The sequence below is a fragment of the Drosophila melanogaster genome, chromosome 2L (assembly GCF_000001215.4).
Source record: "Drosophila melanogaster chromosome 2L".
NCBI classification, from domain to species: Eukaryota; Metazoa; Arthropoda; class Insecta; order Diptera; family Drosophilidae; genus Drosophila; species Drosophila melanogaster.
This window is the reverse complement of record NT_033779.5, coordinates 19,518,731-19,537,583: the sequence shown is the minus strand read 5'-3', so window position 1 is coordinate 19,537,583 and position 18,853 is coordinate 19,518,731. Positions and strand designations below refer to the sequence as shown.

At 47.6% G+C, this 18,853-nt stretch overlaps 6 protein-coding genes across 11 annotated transcripts; 2 read left to right on the top strand and 4 right to left on the bottom strand.

Annotated features, from left to right (window-relative positions):
- Positions 1-220: 220 nt before the first annotated feature.
- On the bottom strand, positions 221-4,105 carry CG33116 (uncharacterized protein). Its single transcript, NM_176060.2, has 5 exons — positions 3,698-4,105; positions 3,366-3,434; positions 2,659-3,281; positions 2,425-2,605; positions 221-1,451 (listed from the first exon to the last, which is right to left on the bottom strand). Exons 1-5 carry the CDS (start codon positions 3,773-3,775, stop codon positions 1,119-1,121), a joined length of 1,284 nt encoding a protein of 427 aa, NP_788074.1. The 5' UTR covers positions 3,776-4,105; the 3' UTR covers positions 221-1,118.
- Positions 1,480-2,136, bottom strand: CG31697 (uncharacterized protein). Its single transcript, NM_165310.2, has one exon. It carries the CDS (start codon positions 2,028-2,030, stop codon positions 1,587-1,589), a length of 444 nt encoding a protein of 147 aa, NP_724209.1. The 5' UTR covers positions 2,031-2,136; the 3' UTR covers positions 1,480-1,586.
- A 493-nt stretch (positions 4,106-4,598) lies between the features above and the next one.
- Positions 4,599-10,898, bottom strand: CG10137 (uncharacterized protein). Its single transcript, NM_136137.3, has 8 exons — positions 10,773-10,898; positions 8,639-8,806; positions 7,395-8,490; positions 6,556-6,670; positions 5,474-6,489; positions 5,272-5,417; positions 5,117-5,218; positions 4,599-5,056 (listed from the first exon to the last, which is right to left on the bottom strand). Exons 1-8 carry the CDS (start codon positions 10,810-10,812, stop codon positions 4,914-4,916), a joined length of 2,826 nt encoding a protein of 941 aa, NP_609981.1. The 5' UTR covers positions 10,813-10,898; the 3' UTR covers positions 4,599-4,913.
- CG10165 (uncharacterized protein) lies at positions 7,279-10,674 on the top strand. 5 transcript variants are annotated; one of them, NM_165309.3, is made up of 5 exons: positions 7,279-7,494; positions 8,588-8,813; positions 9,215-9,496; positions 9,631-9,823; positions 9,879-10,303. In NM_165309.3, exons 3-5 carry the CDS (start codon positions 9,332-9,334, stop codon positions 10,205-10,207), a joined length of 687 nt encoding a protein of 228 aa, NP_724208.1. In that variant the 5' UTR covers positions 7,279-7,494; positions 8,588-8,813; positions 9,215-9,331; the 3' UTR covers positions 10,208-10,303. The 5 variants fall into 5 exon arrangements, with proteins under 5 accessions (NP_724208.1, NP_001188851.1, NP_001188850.1 ...); NM_001201922.2 differs by having other exon boundaries at positions 7,279-7,592; NM_001201921.2 differs by lacking the exon at positions 8,588-8,813 and having other exon boundaries at positions 7,279-7,315; positions 9,879-10,674.
- A 317-nt stretch (positions 10,899-11,215) lies between the features above and the next one.
- Dpm1 (Dolichyl-phosphate mannosyltransferase subunit 1) lies at positions 11,216-12,150 on the top strand. The gene is made up of 3 exons (NM_136136.3): positions 11,216-11,363; positions 11,421-11,631; positions 11,700-12,150. Exons 1-3 carry the CDS (start codon positions 11,260-11,262, stop codon positions 12,108-12,110), a joined length of 726 nt encoding a protein of 241 aa, NP_609980.1. The 5' UTR covers positions 11,216-11,259; the 3' UTR covers positions 12,111-12,150.
- CG10132 (uncharacterized protein) lies at positions 12,131-18,760 on the bottom strand. Of its 2 annotated transcripts, none has more exons than NM_136135.4 (10): positions 18,425-18,760; positions 16,929-17,050; positions 16,669-16,871; positions 15,251-16,517; positions 15,080-15,185; positions 14,208-15,022; positions 13,409-14,147; positions 13,154-13,344; positions 12,618-13,093; positions 12,131-12,560 (listed from the first exon to the last, which is right to left on the bottom strand). In NM_136135.4, exons 2-10 carry the CDS (start codon positions 16,997-16,999, stop codon positions 12,343-12,345), a joined length of 4,086 nt encoding a protein of 1,361 aa, NP_609979.2. In that variant the 5' UTR covers positions 17,000-17,050; positions 18,425-18,760; the 3' UTR covers positions 12,131-12,342. The 2 variants fall into 2 exon arrangements, with proteins under 2 accessions (NP_609979.2, NP_001286085.1); NM_001299156.1 differs by having other exon boundaries at positions 18,425-18,645.
- Between the last annotated feature and the right edge of the window lie 93 nt (positions 18,761-18,853).

Here is an 18,853-nt window from a genome sequence, read left to right as displayed (position 1 = left end):
CTAACTCCTAATGGCACAGTGATCATATACTAAGATGTAGAATAAATTCCCCATCCCAAATGTTTTTTTAGCATTTAAGCTGATTTGAAACTTTCAGCTGTCATTACGGTCTACAAATTTATCTGTAGGCAGGCAAACAGTCCACTTGGTGATCTGAAGTCACGATAAAGGCGGTCAGCATATGGTGATAAATCAAATGACGAACTCGGTGTGAGAATTTCAAAATACTTTTTTTTTTTATTTGTATACTGTCTTGTCTTTAACACAATGTGTACTGGGGCGGGGGGTAGCCCGTTTGGGGGGTACATGAATAGATTCCATACAATAAAGCGTGCAGTGGCGCTATGGACGACGTCACATTACAGTTGAATGACATTGGGTTTCGGTTTAAGTTTAAAAGTAACGAATATGCTTATGTGTTTAAATAATTAGAGGTCTTTGCGGTTATTTAGTTAGAAAAGTTCGTTTCGTGTATTCGTGTTTGTGGAGCATTTCAAACAATGTACAATGGAAACAAAATAAAATTAAGCATGGAGATAATTATTCTAGACGAATATAAAACATTGATTGCTATTCAAGGTCAGCGGAAGCGAGCGTTTTTAATTAGAAGGATAAATATGCGTAACCGTAGCAATGAAGTTGGAAAGCTAAAGGCTAGAACAAGTAGTTAGCTGCTCTGTAGTTGCAAAGTTAAATTGAGTTTGCGGATTGAAACTTGCCTGGCCGCTACTTTAGCCTACTACCTAATACTTATTGGATATCTTAGCAGCAGATTAGATCACTTGTCATGATTACTCGTAAATTCAATCGATCTACAAGGGGTCTTTGAAGTTTGGATACAATACGGATTACAGATAACGTCAAGTGGGAATTTAACCGTAAACCGAGTTTAAAAATTATCATTGGAAGAGAGCATTACGTGAATAGTCATTGGAAATGTGCCGAAATGGCTCCAATGTTATTGTAGCACTAATATAAAGTCAATTTTTTAGATATATTCTAACTAAGACAAATTATACATAATCTCACAAGAATTGTTTAACTAAACAGCCTCCTTGATATACAGAAAAACTTGCAAAATAACTCGCAACTAATCCAAAATAGCGCAATCCGATGCCTTATATATCTTTCTTCAATGGCTCCTCCGCTTGTGGCTTATCTGCCTGGCTGATTTCCTCTGCCAGCAGAGTCTTCTTCTTGGGGAGCTCCTCCTGCGGCACTCGCTTATGGACCGTGAAGCAGACCCGGTTGAAATGCTCGCACATCTGGTTTACCACGCTGGCCCCGTATTGCCAGTGGCTCAGCGTGGTCACAATTAGAAGCAAGTATAGCAACGGCCTCTCCAGTAGCGGAATCCACAGGCTCGTCAAGAAGGAAAGGATAAACATAGGCGTCTGCCAATGCCAGGCCTCGCATCTCGTCACGGACATCTGGGAGACAATTAAACGACACTGCAATAAAAGAAGCAAGGAGGAGTGTCATTTGGTCACTATTTAATTTCGTCAGAACAATGTTCATATTTCAAAAAAAAAAATTTTCTGAATCTAAACTGTAAGTGCACTAAACTTTGCAACAAGATGGAAACTTTAAGAGCGTTTGAGTTTGTTCCTTAAAATTTGCTCAATCATGGGATCGTTCTCGTGAGGAAAGACGAATGTGCCGCGGTCGCGCCTCAGATAGCGGTGGGCTCTATCCGAGTACCATCCGTATATCTGGTTGACAGTCATGGGCTGCGGCGTGTTGTGCTTCATCTCGTACTTCTCGTCAACGCCCTTGTCCAGGCTGATAATTTTACGCGCGTTCTGCAGTGACACCGGGTCAAGTTTCTCCCGTATGCGTTGCACCTCTTGGTCCGTGCAATTAAAATAGGGCCAGTCGTGGCGGGCATAAAACTTCAGGGACAATGGTCGTTCATACTCCGCGGTCGTGGTGTATATCGTCTCCCTTAGCGACTCGCGACCACCTTCGTTCAGATTTTCATCCACCAAGTCCTTGGCACAGCGACGGCCACCACAACAAAAGGGTGGCATTCCGAACGACTTTCGCTGTGCGTTTTCGTTATATCAACGTGAAATGCCGATATGGGGCAGGCAAGTCAAATGACTCATTAAATGTGGTCTATGGCTGTTTGGCAGTTAACTCCGTGCCAAGGGGCCAGCGAAAGATGTAGACACACCTGCCTTATCTAGATTATGTATGATTCAGGCCAGACACGCGACACGGTTTGATAAGCGTTTCTGTGGCCGATTACATTTTAAGCAAGGCATGATTACCTCTTATCCTTACAATTTACAGGCACCAAGACAGTGCTAAATTAATATTAACTAAACAATTATCGCACAAGAGTCAAATCGAAAGGTTAACTGAATCAACTAATACAATTCCACTTGTATGCCATATATATAAGAAATGTGAAGGACTTACGCTGACGTTGGAAAAGATTGTGCCGCTAAGCATGAAAATAGCGCGTGGATCCTTTTCCATGATGTCGTTCGGCGATACATATGGCCAGGCGAGCAGTATGACGAAGTAGGTGATGAAGGGCCACATGGGCCGAACGGCCTCCCAAAAGGACAACAGACGACCTGTGCGATGCGCATAAGAGCTAAAAATAGAAGGTTAGTGGGGGAACTCATAAAATTGATTGGCATTTCATACTTGTAGACATTAATTATGACTAGTGGAAGATTCGCCATAGCACTGACATGCAGCACTGCCTCCATGACATTGCCCAATGGTAGGGTTCCGTAGGATCCCAGCGGCAGTTCGAACTTCCAGCGCTCGAAGCCCATCCACCAGGTGACCAGGTACATGGCGGTGCTCCCCCACATGCTGAGGTCATAGCCCCAGGGCAGATAGAGGATGCCCGTGTTGTACTTCTCCCAGTGCGAAATGAAGAAGTTGAAGTAGACCGTTAGGCATACGTAGTACATCCTCATGGGTCGCACCGAATACACGCGACTGCGTCCAAAAATGCTGTACAGGCACGTCGGGATCAACATGGCGGTATATGAATCCAAACCGTGATCGAAGAGCTCGCCCAGCGGACCAGATAATCCAATGCGGCGGGCCTGCTTGCCATCGATCCCGTCCAGGGTGTAGGCTAAAAAGATGTTGATGGCCGTGCAGAGCCAGACCCACGACGGAATGGGGGTGGTGCCCTCCTCGCCGGAACTCGCATCAAAGTTCCAGTCGTAGTAGGAGAGCAGCACCAGGTTCATGGCGCTGAACAGGAAGCCCAGAAAGGTCATCAGGTTGGGCGCAAACCAGCGCGGAAAGAACTGCATTGGGTGGATGATTGTAATGGTGGGTTGCCCCCTTATGAGTATTGATTTTTGCGTGATACAATTCCGTGGAGCACTCACCTTAACTAGCCAATCCCAAAAGGGATGCATCACATACTGACTCAGCGGTGAGGTATCAATGGCACTGTACTGTAAGAAAAATTTCTGATTAAAGAGGGGAAACTCATCACCATCATCAGTTTAACGACTATTTCAATAGCTTTCTTTTTTTCGCATTTCGCTTTGTTTGGCCTGGTGGCTTTCTATAAAAAGAATTTTAATTGAAAACAAGTACGGTGTACAGAGAACTGGTTTTGGTTTAGGTTCTGGCTTCATCGGGAAGGTCACCCCCTATTGAAGGAAGGTACAGCCGCCCACGATGCTCCTTTGTGAGTGTGAATCCTCTGGCCCACCTTGTAGTTGTCGAACCCATTGATCTGGTCCTGCGTCAAATACTGGTGGTTCATCAAGCGTCTGAATAGTTGCCTCATTTTCGATGGTTCAACTATGTATTTTTAATCTAAGCGGAAAAACACGCGACGGTCTTCAAAAAGGAGAGCACCGAGGAGGCGGGGGTTCTTTGATAAAGGCAACTCCTGAGCGCGCGTTGGACGTTTTTAGCCGGATGGTCAGAACATGATGACAGAAGTCTAACGTTAACCGATGCGGAAGTGAAAATTCTGGGCACGACTTTCGGCCAGCTATAGCTCGCGTTTATTTTTATTGCGAAAACTGAATTCTGCCGCTTCTGTTGCCGCCGCTGCCGCCGGCTGTTTTTTCTTCATTTACGCTCGCACACGCACAGCCACCAACACTGACGCGCTACCCTAGGGAGGTTTTACAACACTGCTGAAACGAAACAGCGCAGCGCGCAAAAATAGTGGTCCAGCAAATCGTAATAGTCGATTCAATCCGATTTGTTTCGAAAATGATTGTATAGCTATCAAGAGCAATTAATGTTAGATTTTCTAGTTACGTATGTAAAAATGATTAAATTAAACGAAGTAGTTAATTTCTTGATAAGTTGTTTGATATTAAAGTTTAAAATACCCATGTTTGACAATTTATATTATTTGATCTTTTATTTGCATTTTCCTAATGCTGTGGACTGCAGTTGTTTCTATTTGAATGACTGCATTGCCCACACATAACCATTTATGGTTGGTAAATCGTGCAATTGTGTTGCATATTCCTTATATGCAAAGCAATTAAAAATTTATTAAGGAATGCACTCCAAGCATATAAATTGGAAATTTAATGCAAGCAAGGTAACACATTTATGGACTAGAGTAATACATTCAAACCACTCAAATTCATGTTTAAAACGGTATGGATGGGCTTTATTTATTGTAAGGACGTTTCAAAAATTCTCGTTACATTTAACAAATCACATTGCGTACAAAAAATACAAAAGAATGCACATAATAGATCTAACTAATCGGCTTAACAAAATGTGACTAACTTAAGTGCTCTGAGTGAGAAACGAATTGGTTTAGTTGTTTAACTAAATGAGTTCGGCTGCTGCGACTGAAATTAGATAGCTTCCTTGAGTAGGTATCCTGACTAGAATAGTTGCTCTAATAAATTCGCTAATTCGCTAGGCCAATAGATCGATTAAGTGTACGCTTTCTAATTTGACTTCTTGAGATTCCTCTTGCGTATATTCCCGGGACAGCCGCCGGCGCTGAGGAGATGCAATTTCCAGCCGCCGTCTTGGGGAAGGTGAACATCGTCATGACAAAGGGGACATCGAGCAGCACCCGTTTTCAGTTCTGGAGAGGGGAAATGGTGATATAGTGACTCTAGAATTTATCTCAATTTCAAGTTTCTACCCCGACAATAGTCCTCCATCTGATGTAGTTCATATAGCTGCTTGTGCACCGATTCAGTGCAACGGACACAGACCACGTAGCTCTCCTTGGCATCGCATTCCGCTGGGGAATATTCACAATATTAGTTATCCTACGGTATTATATTGCAGACCTACTTGTCAGGTGGTAGTTCAGAGCAGCAACCTCCAGCACTTGACTGCATTGTGGGCACTTGGTGAGGAAAGGACACGCCTTCCAGTAGTGTCGGTCCAACTGAGTAGCGTCACTGCCGGCACACGACCAGTCGCAAAAGGGGCAACGTCTAAAAGAGTATTAATATTATTGCGGATCCTTGAAGAATTCAATTTTACTACACACATTTTGGGTGTGTTGTCTTCAGTGGACTCCGAGTTGGAAGCGGATCCCTTGCGCGAGTTGCTCACGGATAGCATGGAGCGCTTGAGCTGCTCGTTGTACTGCTGCTTTCCATTGCAGCTGGCATATCCATTACTGGAGCTGGCCATTGGGCCTAGGTTATGACCACTGCGGCTATTCATCAGTCGAGAGGCATCTGAGCTGGTGGACGCCTTATCCGCCGGCGGTGTTGCCGCATCGCCCGAGCTGTGACCCCCGCCATACTTGCTAGCCTCCAGCAGCTCCTGCTTGCGGTCCAGATCCAACTTGTCAAATTCGGTGAAGAGTTGGCGGTACAAGAGATTGCGACGCGTGATGTCGTCATCCGGAGGTAACTGCTTGCGCACCAGTCGGGGATTCACCTTGTAGACGAGCAGCAGGATGCGCTCGGCCACCTTTCGCACAGGCTCCGCTGGATGATGGATGCCGGAGCAGCCGCACTCGGACAATGCCCTGCAGGTGAGTCCACTATGCTTGTCCGTGCTAATGCCCTGAGTGTTGACCAGCTGCTCCAGCATCTGCAGCCGACTCATTGCCAGTCGCTGGTGGGTTCCGGATCCAACGCTTCGTGATAGTGCTGGCGCAACCAGGTGCTGCTCCGCCACCTCCGGACAGGCGGCGATGCTTAGGATCGTGTGCTGGGCCAGAGTGTGCAATCGAGCAGATGGATCGCCGGACTTGGCCAGCAATTCGGGCAGCAGGCGGTCCACGCAACGTGCCACCTCGTTGGGGGAAACTCGACCGGGCACATACTCTAGGAACAGCATGCGTACCGTCTCAGTAGCTTGGCTAAACACGGAGTAAACGGCATCTCTTACAGCGCGATGCAGCAGAAGGGCGGCGCTGCGGGCCACTTTGTTGGGACTGGCAGCGTGCTCGTTGCTCGACGCCTCTAACAGGTCGTGCTCCTTTAGGAAGTTACGCAGACGCATCAAGCCATCCTCGCGGTCCTGAAACTGACGCGAATAGAACTGCTCCACCTGGGAATATACATATGTAGGGCACGTATTGAATATGTTATCTATTGGATTTAATGGGGGACTCACCAGCTCATTGCCGAAGACCAGGATGGGAAGCGCTGCCTGGCGACGCTCGCGGTCGTTCAGGCGCGAACGCCCACGGTTCGGATCCGCTTCCAGTAGCGCGTTGCCTTGGCACTCCCTTAAAAATTCATTAGTATTTGAACTGTGAGCGGTTTGTGTTTGTTGTATCGGAATGGCAACGTTTACGGATGCGGTTACAATATACATATAGGAGTAGAAAGGTAAGTACGATTAAAGGTAAATCTAACAACATGTTACTTTCAAATGCGTTCAAATAACGCCTAATTTAAAGTTTTGTGTATAGTTTCGAAATTTCATTATATGAAATTAACTATGAAACCGTTCAAACTATTTTTAATCTTTTATAAAAGTTTCTAAGTTGTTAATAAAAACATAAATACTTTTCTCTAAAAGCAAATTTTAAATACTTTTTAAAATATCTAAAAGCAAAATTTCTGTCAAAAAGCCTAACATTTAAAAGTATCTCAAAAATACCTAATTTCAATATATAAAGAATTTTTGCTTTTGCTTTAAAAAGATAAATCCTTTTCATGTGTTTAGAGCAGATAAAACGGCTTTACTTAAAATTAAGCTAATAGATTCTCTTTCGTTCTTTGAAATTCTGGGCGAGCGTTAAATCTTAAATTAAAAAAAGTAACGGGTGTTGTTTCTAACGGTCGCTAGTGTTGACAAACATTCAAACTAAGAGTACCGGTTATCATGCAACACTGTAATAGACAGCTGTTTCCAGTAAACAAACGAAGTAATTACTATTCCACAATTGTTTACGTATTCACTAGACACCCAGACAACGATTACGACTCTCTACGCCCGCTACTCACTGTCGCAGCGTGGGAATGGCCCGCTCCTCGTAGTCTTCGTAGGAGTTTCGTGGAACGCTCTTGTTGCGCCTGCGCAGCGATCCCTGTCGGCTGGACATTGGTGAGCTGTGCCTTGAAGGCAGACGTGGCGACTGCGGCAGCTCGTCGTGGGACTTGCGCCAGCCCCCCAGCGTGGGAGTGGGCGTGGCCTGCAAAGAGGTGGGCGCAGGAGCGGGTGCTGGAGCAGGTGCCGGAGCTGTCAACGTATTGTCGTTACCAGGCTGGGAGCCATCGGTCGAGGATTTGTCCTCTAAGCTGAGACTCGTCATGCTCTTGGGACTGAAGGTGGCTTCCGCAAGTGCCTGTGCCACATCCTGCAGGCTAGGAGCCGATGGCAGACTGGGCTTCCCACCCGCATAGATCTCGCAGCTTTGGTCATTGGAGCTTAAGGTCACACCCTGCGGTTCCAGAAGCTGATGCACCTGCAATTGTCGAAGTACTGCCGCCCGGTACATCTCGATCTGCTCCTTGCGTAGCCTGGCCGTGGTAAAGTCCTCCTGCTGAACAGCCTGCCTCTTGGCCAGAGCATAGCGCCCCAAACGTTCTCCGGCAGTCCTTAAAGCTGTCATGCATAGCTTCAGTTTGCGGGCGTACTCGAATCTTTCTGAGTTAACGGCCAAAATCTTTCGCTGTTCCAACTCTCGGATGGTCTGCACTATTGACTCCTCCACATACATGGAGAAAAGCAGGTCATCACAGACGGAGGCCAGGGCCAGTTCTCCGGTGGCCGTGTCCAACGGTGGGGCCTCGTTGGCCAAGTGCTCCTCTCCGTTGCCATTATTTGGCCCCACTTCCAGATCCTCGCCCAGGACATTTACCGCTAGTAGGGAAATCTGGCCTGTGTCATTGTAGTCGTTTCCTTGGACGCCAATCAGACGCAGCTTAAGATGTGTGCCCCTACGTGGACACACGGTTACGCTCTGCAGCTCCCGAGACTTGTAGTTCGTGTTGGCATTATCCGCCAGGGCAACAAAACCCAAAAAGTCAAAGTACTGCGAGGATGGAGTGCTGGGCAGGGATTTGGGCGAGTAGTGCAGCCAGAGTTCTACTTTCTCAGCTAAACGAAAAAACAACACATTATAGGGAATACTCAAGCTGTTTGTTTATATGTTCATCTTTGATCATACTAAAGATCAGGCATTGATTATTTCTAGGTACTTATTAGGCTTGTAGCCAATTCCAATTAACTTAGCACATTAACTTACGTATAAGATACTGGTGTGCCAGGAGCTGGATGCGATAGATCTTGGCCGGCTGCTGGAATCGGAGGATGATGTCATGTGAGGTGAGGCTGCCGTTCGGAGCACTTCGCCATCCGTGAACTGTGGGGCCGTGATTGTTTAACTCGCTAGCCGGAAAGTTAACATCCTCGTCTGAAAGGCAAGCGAAACGATCCAATCATCATTACTTTCATGACGTTATAACCTATGTATAGGTGGCGCAGGCCATTATGACTCTCTTAATAAGTCTCTTTTTCGCACACTCAGCTAAATAGTTGCACATGATAACGATATCGGACTATGTTTCGTTCTCTTTCGGTTGCTAAGCTAACAGCAGCGGTCAAAACGAAAGCTAGCATTCAAGCGTGCCCAAAATAATAAGCCTTAAAATCTATTAAATATTCAGAAACAGGTTATCAGTTATATATGCGATGAAACGTATAAAATGGAAAGCATAAACAAAAACATTTGAGTTACTTTAAGAATTCTCAACTATCACTATTTATTCGAACGCAGCTGTACGAGTACAAACGAATCTAACTTGTTGTTCTCTATCCTCAGGTTCCACGCTCTTCTCTTCTATATTTAAGCGATGTCGATGTTAACATGCTAGTTTAGTCGTCGCTCAGCCGTTCGTGTTTTGTTACTGAATCAGATAGTATTATTGAATCTTTTGAAATGGCGGAGGGTTACACGAAAGCCACTGCCTGGCTGCAAATCCACAGCCTGCTGAATAGCATCAACCACATTCTGATCTTTCTGGTGGCCGTCTTCTTTTTCATACTGGCGCGCAGTCTGGAGTTCAAGGATACCGCCATGCATATGTTTATGACCGGGACTGGAGTGAGTACACGGCGATAAGCACTTGGCCACAAAATCAATAGTGTTAGATCGACCTGGATAACACGGACATGCAACGTCACTTGTTATCTTATCGAACTGGAGCTGAATTAAAAGGCTTTTCTTGCTCTCGACAGTTCCACGTCCTTATCGCCCAGGCCATGATGTCGCATTCGAAAGTGAACCCGCTCACCCGTTGGCTGTCGCACCGAAACAAGTCGCGCTTCCACGCCATCCTGCAGATTGTGGGTGGCTCCATGGTGCTGTTGGGCTCCCTGGGTAAATTTTCCAGCAAGGAGGTGCACTTTAACACCTGGCACGGCCGAGTGGGTGAGTAAATAATTAGGTTAATTCAGGAAAACCGATTAAAGCTGACATTTTGCAGGGGGAGCTGCTTCCTTTTTCTGCGCGGCCAGCATTGTAGGCGGTTTTGTCAACTATTTCCAGCCCAAGTTCGCCCTGAAAGTAATGCCTCCATCAGAGCTTCGCTTCCGCCATAATCTATTTGGATTGGTCACCTTTAGTCTGGGAATGGGCGCCATTTACCTGGGCTACTATTCGAAATTCTTTACCAAGTATGTGGATACTGACTTTATTCCCGGCATGATGCTGATTACCGGCATTGTTTATGGACTCACCATTATCGCGCCGGTGTCATCGCTTCTAACTAAACTTAAGTATCGGTCCAAAAAGAAGGCGGAGCAGGCCCAGTAGGTGATACTGGGGAGGATGAGGCTGAGGCCATCGAGGCTAACCAAAATTTGTCAGGTCCTAGCATGAAAATAAAGAGCTTGGCGTTTGGCCAAATTTAAATCTCTGGCCGCAACTCAAATTGCACATGCAGACACAAAAAGAGTCGACAACCCGGCAGTCTGACAATATTATAATGAAATATTACAGTCATCGTGGTTGCAGTGGTTTTAGGACGTGGTAAATTGGCCGAGACTTTGGAAAATTGATTTAGCATCCTGGCCATATTTAAATCGGACTATTGCCAGCTGATTAGCTGCAATTAAAAAGGCAGCGCCAGTCTATTTTAAATTCCAACGTCCTGGCGCACTAGGCGTATGCGTGATTTATCGATTTCTCAAGTGCAGCGAATTTTAAAGGAAGAAAGGGAGGTGGAAGACGTTTAGCTCTCAGCCAAATCCTGTCGCAACTAAAAATGCAATTAAGAACATAAAAAACACACAAAATAAAGCAAACAAATAAGAAAACTATAAATAATAAAAATCTTTCTGCAGCTTTCAGTTCATAATATATCCGAAGTTTTGTTTACCTGAGGCGAACACCACGTTAAAAGGTATTTTCTTAGCCATGTTGACGTCGCGCCGTCAAAAGCGCACTACTTTGCCACTTTTATTCGCTAATCCGCACATAAAGTGAGCACTTATTCTTAAAGCGGCCGTTCGCGAACTGTGTGACCGCACAATTTTTTATGATTTTTACCCTTGTGCTCTGGAAAGTATACTATAAAACTTTATTCGGCTGGGCGAATATACCAAAAACATACATCATCTACATAGAATGTTATTTGTTCAGCTTTATATTAAAGTCAATATTTTGTCAAATTAGATATTTTAATATCATTTATTTAACACATTTAAATTTACATTTGGAATTCGATACGTTTTAGCCACTATCTAACTATCTAGCCACTATCGACTTCGCTATCGATTCGAGCCAGCTGTTTTGTATTATTGAATTGACCAACACTCTTGTAGTTTTAATTGAAATTATTTACACGGTTCTTGAGAACAATTACAATGCCAACAAATGGCCATAAATACAGCATTTTGATGCCCACTTACAATGAAAAGGATAATTTGCCCATTATAATATGGCTAATTGTGAAATACATGAAGGCGAGGTGAGTAGCGGCTGCTCTAAGGTGCAAATTCAGGTATTAATTGCTCCCCCTTTGCAGCGGCTTGGAATACGAGGTGATTGTGATTGATGATGGTAGTCCGGATGGAACACTAGACGTGGCCAAAGACCTGCAGAAGATCTACGGGGAGGACAAGATTGTGCTGAGACCACGTGGCTCCAAATTGGGACTCGGAACGGCCTACATACATGGCATCAAACATGCCACCGGCGACTTTATAGTTATCATCGATGCGGACTTGAGTCATCATGTGAGTCTAGATAACAGGGTTAAACTAATAATAAGATAAACTAATAAGCTATATTTTTTCCGCTTCAGCCCAAATTCATTCCCGAGTTCATTAAGCTGCAACAGGAGGGCAACTATGACATTGTATCCGGCACTCGGTATGCCGGAAATGGAGGTGTCTTTGGCTGGGACTTCAAGCGCAAGCTCATCTCGCGCGGCGCCAACTTTTTGTCCCAGGTGCTTTTACGTCCGAACGCCAGTGATTTGACCGGCTCCTTCAGGCTCTACAAGAAGGATGTACTGGAGAAATGCATTGCCAGCTGCGTGTCCAAAGGCTACGTGTTCCAAATGGAGATGCTCGTTCGGGCTAGACAGCACGGCTACACCATCGCCGAGGTGCCCATCACCTTCGTGGACCGTATTTATGGCACCTCCAAGCTCGGCGGGACCGAGATTATTCAGTTTGCCAAGAACCTTTTGTATCTGTTTGCGACCACATAAAGAGAAAACCACCATTAGCTGGGTAGATTTTTAAATTTTTAATGTTCTTTGGATTTTCTTTGCTTTGTACATTTGGTAAGATTTGCTCAAAGAATTTTACATACATCTAATGAATTATGCATGAGAAATTTGTTTGCCATATTTATAATAATTCAGAGTTCTGCCTTCCTCGGTCTAGCACCCTGTTATGCTTCATTTATAATTTGAATAATGATAACTAGCGTTAATTGATTTAATTACTCAAGTCGAAAACTTTGTGCTGGTTGTCTGGATTGCCGTAAAGAGTGCCACAGTCATCGTCGAGGGCGCCCGATCCTCCGCCGTAGTTCTTCAAAGCCAGGGTCAGCAAGGAGTTGCGATCCTTGAGAGCCAGCACCACGAAGGCTCCGTTCGGCAGAATCTCACAAGTGCTCACTTGCGCCGGTGGCTTAAACACGGCCAGGGATTTGGCTGCAAGACCAGAAGGATGACTATACAGTTCAGTAGGGCGAAGACCGTGGTACATACCCGAATTCAACTCCCACATACGGACGGCCGAATCACGTCCCTCCTTGTCGTAGGAGAGCAGCACCTTTCCCAATGGATCCAGCTTCAAGAACGTTACCGGTGCATTGTGGCCGATCAAGGTGCTCTTGCAGTTGCCCGTGACCAGGTCCCAGATTAGGATTTTGGCATCTTCTAGGCCGGCGATGACGCAAGCGTTCACCTGGGAGATGGCCAGGGAAACTGTGTTGCAGGCGGGCTTCCATTTCTTAAACAGAGTGCCGCTCTGTAAGTCGTATACCACAATGAAGTTGGGCGTCGTCGGCTCGTTCAGCTCTTTGGCCACCACGCAAACGTAGGAACCCTCGTGGGTGATCGCGGAGAGGGAGGTGATGAAGTCGTGGTGCGGAATTCGGAGGTCATAGAGCAGCTTTCGCTGCGAAAGGTGCCAAACTAGCAGTGGGAAAGGCTTCTGGGTCTCATCACCGCACACCAAGATTCTAGAGAGCAAACCAGAATTAGCAACTACTACTTCAGTACAAAGCCGGTCAACCTGTTACCTTCCATCTCCAGAGACCAACAGGGAATTGAGGAAACGATCTTCACCCGCCTTGAAGGTGGTCACACAATCGCCCGACTCCAGATTCATCAGATTCACATACATCCGGTTGCGCGAGAGACAAACCAAGTGATTCTGATCGTGCAGACCGAAATACGGCATTTTCTGGTTCATTACGCCTTTGAGAGTGACCTGGAATGGCACAAGGAATCCAAAATTTATATAAGATCTGGGATAAGATATTGGGACCACTCACCTTAAACTTTCCCTCGTCCAGATTGATGACGCGGATCTCGCGGCGACAAAGGACTGCTGCCTCATAGTTACCCACGGGACACATCGCCGTAGGCTGCTGGATGCCCTGTAGCTCCCGGATTCGACAGCAATTCTTCACGTCCCATATGCAGATCTCAGATCGGTCCGTGCACATCGAAGCCACATAGCATCCGGGCTGGGGCAGGTTCATCAGGACATCGTAGCCCTTAACGGGAACCGAGGATGGGACTGCGTCATCCGACGGCTTCTCCTGCTCCGCCTGATTGCCGTTCTCCGCGTCCAAGTCCGCGTTTAGAATCTCGAGGAAGGCAAACTCGAGCTCATTGGTGTACTCCCACCACGAGCGTATCTTCTCGTCGTCCTTGAGCTCGGGTGCCTCCCTGAAGCGCGTCTTGAGATAGTACTTCATCAGCGTGTAGAACTGCTGACCATCGTAGCTCAGCTCGTGGAGATACTGCTCGAGGAATTGCTTCAGGAAACAGATGTGCACGTAAGCGGTGGGGCAGTTCTCGCCGCCGGACTTGGCCAGCCACTCCGCCTGCAGGATGTCGTTCAGCAGGTGCTCCGGTCCCGTGGCGTGCACCTTATTGGCGATCCACTGGAGGTCCGTAAAGTAAAAGCAGTTGAAGAGTATGTCGATCTTGTGAGGCGCCGGATTGTCCTCGATCACGGCACAGAAATGATGATAAGGCAGTTTTAAGTACTTTTGGTAATTGTAGCTGTCAAGGAATGCATTTGAAATGATTGCAATTGCAGGATGGGAAGAAAGGAACACTCACGTGTTGGCACCCTGGCTACCCTTGAACTCGCTGTCCTGCCGGTCGAAGTAGTCCCGCAGCGCTTCATGTACCAGCCACTGCTTCTGCGCGTACCTCGCCAGGACCGCTCGTCCAAAGCTCTTGTCCGCTATCCTAATATTCTTAAGACCTAATAGCATTGGTCCCATCAGCCAGCAGAACTTGGACCAGACCTTGAAGGCGACCTGCGCCTCCAGCTGGGTCATCTTCTGGAACACGCCCAGGCAGTCGCTCTCCCGGATGCCCCACGGCGAGAGGCGGACGATCAGCAGCAGCAGTTCCACCTGATCGGTGGCGAACTTGGATTCCAGGACCTGAAGTATCCGGCTGGAGATGTCGCCGATCTCGCTGATCGGCTGAGCCACATGCCCCAGCCAGGCCAGCCACCACAAGGACTTGGCGTGGTAGGGCGTCTTCCCGTGCAGTGTCTTCCAGTCGTCGGGCAACTTCAACGCCCCATTGGCCGCGTAGAAGTCACCGCCGCCCGAGCTGAGGATGTCGTGCCACTGGCGTTCCGTGAATTGTCGCAGTCGTAGGAAGCACCGCTGTGGTATGCCCAACTGCGCCAGCGCGGCTAGCATATCAAAGGAGTCCCCAGCCTCCGTCCCGTCCACGTCCTCCCCCTCATCCGCCAGCTCGCTGACGGTGAGGATCATTTTGGCGCTGCCCAACTGCTGGGGGAGCCAGTCGAGCAGCTCATCCCGCTGCAGTTCGTCCACACCGTCGATGATCAGCACGAAGAAGCGCTGCTGCCGGTCAAGGATCTCTCGAATCACTCGAGAATAACCCTCTAGTGTCTATTTGGAAAGACTGCATTAATATCAGCGCTATATGTTTTAATAACACTTCCTTACGTGTGGCACTTGGCACTGATGTCCCGTCTCCAGGACCGACATCTGGTTGGCCATTGAGCCTAGCAATGAGGTGAGATCCGATGAGCGGGCACTGAGATTGGCGTATCTAAAGGGAAAACAAATGGTTAATGAGTACTCGCGATTGAAAGCTTATATTATGTCATATCCCACCTCAGTATGAGCTGTGCCTCCGGCTTCCAGCGGTGGACATTCTCCATGATCTTGGAGACCAGGACACTCTTGCCACTTCCCCGTGCCCCGGACACGACTAGCGGTTGGGCGGTGCTGTCGCGAATGTAGCGCTTCACGTCGTTCATGATGTCGAAGTTGGCCGAGTTCTGTGCCAGGAGCTTGGAGTAGTGGCCCACCAGGCGAAGCTCCTCGAGCAGCACCCGGTCCACGCCCAGCGTATTGTAGGGGATGCTGTTCTTCTGCTGGTGCTCCTCGAAGATGCCGGCCAGCGTCTTGTCCAGCAGACTCTCGATCACCGCCGACAACTCCTCGTCCAGGATGCTCATCGTGGGCAGCAGACGGATGAGGTTTTTCTCGCTCAACTGGCTCTTGAGACCGGAGTACACATGACTGAGCCTCCGCTGCACCTCCAGCTCCAAGGGGCTAGCATTCTCCGATGGCCGGGCCACCTGGCTGCCCGTCTGGATCCAGATACATCGCTTGGCCAGCTCCTGGCTCATCAGCACCGTGTTATTGATCTCCTGCTCCACCACGGTGGTCAGATACGAGTCCTTGACGTCGTCGGAGAAGAGACGCAAAAGGACGGCCAGCAGCTCGTTGAGCTCTCCGTTCACCTGACTGGAGTAGGGATCCACCTGTTGGGCATGCAGACGGTGGCACATCGGCTGGTACGAGTTGTCAATGGTGTACCATTTCTCCAGGAGCAAACGCTCTTCCTCGCTAGCGGTGCCCAGCACCGAGGTGAAGTCCTGGCTCTCGATGGTCAGCGGGAGCATCGGAGTGCCCAGGGTGGCGCCCAAGAACAGAACGGGGATCATGTACGCTCCGGCCGAGTGGCGCGTGATCTCGCACAGGCAGTTGGCCGCTTCCTCGTGACCACCCTGCGCCTCCAGAGGCGTTTGGGTCCAGCGCTTCGCCTCCTGCAGGCGGGAGAAATCCTTCCGGGCATTGCCATTGCCCGGTTCCGTCTCCGGCTCGCTGTCGTGCACATCGGCGATGATGAAGTCAAAGCCGCGGCTTTGGCACTTGCTCTTGAAATGCTTGTACAGGCTGTGCACGACCCGCTTGTGCTTCTTGTACTCGGTGCTGTTGTCCGCCAGAATGTAGACCACGATCTTCTTGTCCCGCTCAATCTTGCGGCCGGGCGGCGGCTTGCCCTGCAGCACGCTCAGGTTTCCGGCACCGGGATTGGCATTGGCCACATCACTGGGCGCCTGCGCCCCCTGCGGAGTGGTGCTGTTTGAATCTGTAGGTGGATAAAGATCGTTTAGTTCGTAATTAAATTTCATTAATCTATTTTGGAGCCGGGAGGGATGCCCTCTTATGCTCATTTTGATCGGAGCTTGAGGAAACCCAATTGTTTGTATTGTAATAAACTGGTTTTAAATCTCCATTACCCTTCTCTGCTCCACCTGGCTTGCTCCCCGGTCCCGTTGACAGCTGCTTCTGGACCTGCGCCTGGTTGCCATTGGACTCCGGCAGCGGTGTCACCTCCGGAAGTGCCTCCACGGCGGCCAAAGGTGCCCGCTTTCCATCACCAGCACTCGAGTCGGCGGAGATCAGGGTGTCCTTCTGATCCGCCTCCTGGTAGGGAGGCGAGCTGCAACCACAACATTAGTACAATCCAGAGAATCGATGCACGAACGGATGAACCTACTCGTCTGACTTTTCGGAGGCACTGTCCTTGTCCTTCTTTTTCTTCTGGCCGGAACTGCACACGTTGCCCATGGCGGTCGTTCAAGTCCCTACTCTTTAAATTACAATTGACTGATTGATGTCCTGCAATGGATAGTAGATGAAAATCCGTTTAGTTATTAAATATAACAAAAGACATTTAAACATCTGTTATATCCTTATATAGAATGATATAGAATGCGTTTCATTGAACTATTTTTTGATTTTCTTGGTACTGAAACCCGTTTTATTTATCCAGCTAAAAGTGGTTCTTTCCAAGGATCTGGGAACTTTAAAGCTGCTCACGGTATCTCACACCCATATCGATTAGAAAGCACTCGAGGATTCATCCTGTCATCCTTGTGTGGCATAAACTTTATTTGTTTAACTGTTTGTTTAACTGTTTCAGTAAGTATATAATGTATGTATATAATAATAACCAAATATGGGATATTAACTTGCTAATGGGTGCAATATTTGCACAATATTAATTAAGAAAACACCCAGCTGTTGCAGGATTTCTCACTCTCTTAAAAACACACAAGCACTAACGGATATTCGTTTTCATTTGAAGGATGTTCTCTTGCAAGGATTTTTCCTATGTGGTTCCGCAGATCACTTAATCTTTATAATTTTCCGCACTCGGGCTTGAATAGTTTAGTTGATAACTGTCGTATATACACGTATAGATTTCCACAACAGGTCAATGACAAAAACAAAGTGACTGGGGACACGGAGCACATCCTGTGCAAGCGAGATGGGGCTAGTCGGGGGTGGAAAGAAAGGGGCAGGGGCTGAGAGCAGAGAGCAAAGAGAAAAGCTTTCGCGAGGCGAACGCATGCTCTCTGCGAGAACTTTTGTAGAGAATTTCTGCGTTGAATTGGCATTGGCGTTAATCAAGTGGTCGAGTGAACTGGCCCAAGTGGGTGGTGCTGGGCGGTGGATGGTCTATATGGTGGGTTCGCTGGGTCTGGGTCTGGGTCTCGTCTCGGATTTATTGCGGGCAATGCGCTTGGCTGGATTTTTGTGTACACGCTTGAAAATTGTTGACGCGCGAGCCCCCCGTTTTCGATGCCATCGACGGATGGGATGGATGATGGGTGATGGATGCTCTTGGTTTGGAATCTACTTTATTCGATACGGATTATGTTTGCGATCGTTCGATTCACCATACACAGAGCATTGGTCTTTCGCGACCGATTTGAATTCCGATGCGGGGCGGGAGGGGGCTTAAAAAATCGCTAAAAATAAATTCCCCTATATACACAGAATCTATATGTTTTTTGAATCGGCTAGTTCGACATTTTGTCGCAGCGGTCTGCGAAGTGGTTCAATATCAATTAATTTGTCACAGATTCGCTGGCATCTCAGTTCGCAGATACGATTTTGCACTGGCGGCCAGTCGATGCGGATTCGGTGTGTATGCATCGTTTAGTTGGTTATTTGATTTATTTTAATACACAAATTTGCGCCACTTACTTTTCTTTACGCGCTTTTCACATGCGCCCCCCGGAAAACCCGCCGCACCCCACCGAACGGAGTCTAAAACATTTCCACCCACTGCACTTGCACTTTGCTCAATTAATTGCCTAATCAAAATGTTTCTTACACACACGCCGCGAAGACATTTCGTCGGAAAAGTGTATCTTTCGAGTGCGTTTCCCCCGCTTTCCCCGCTCGCTCCACTGACTCTTGCTCCCCTATATATTTTTTTTTTTGGATTTTCGGATACGAGTGCGCGCCTCGACTAGTTTTTCCTTGTCCCGCCGCTGTGCGTCGTCGTTGTGCTCGGCGCTCCGGATTTTCACTGCTTCTGATTCCGTAGGAAAATCGGTCGCTTTTCCGACCTCCGCGCTCTCGGAGCTTTTTCCGAATCTTATTAGCGCTAAAATAAGTAAAAATCGAGCG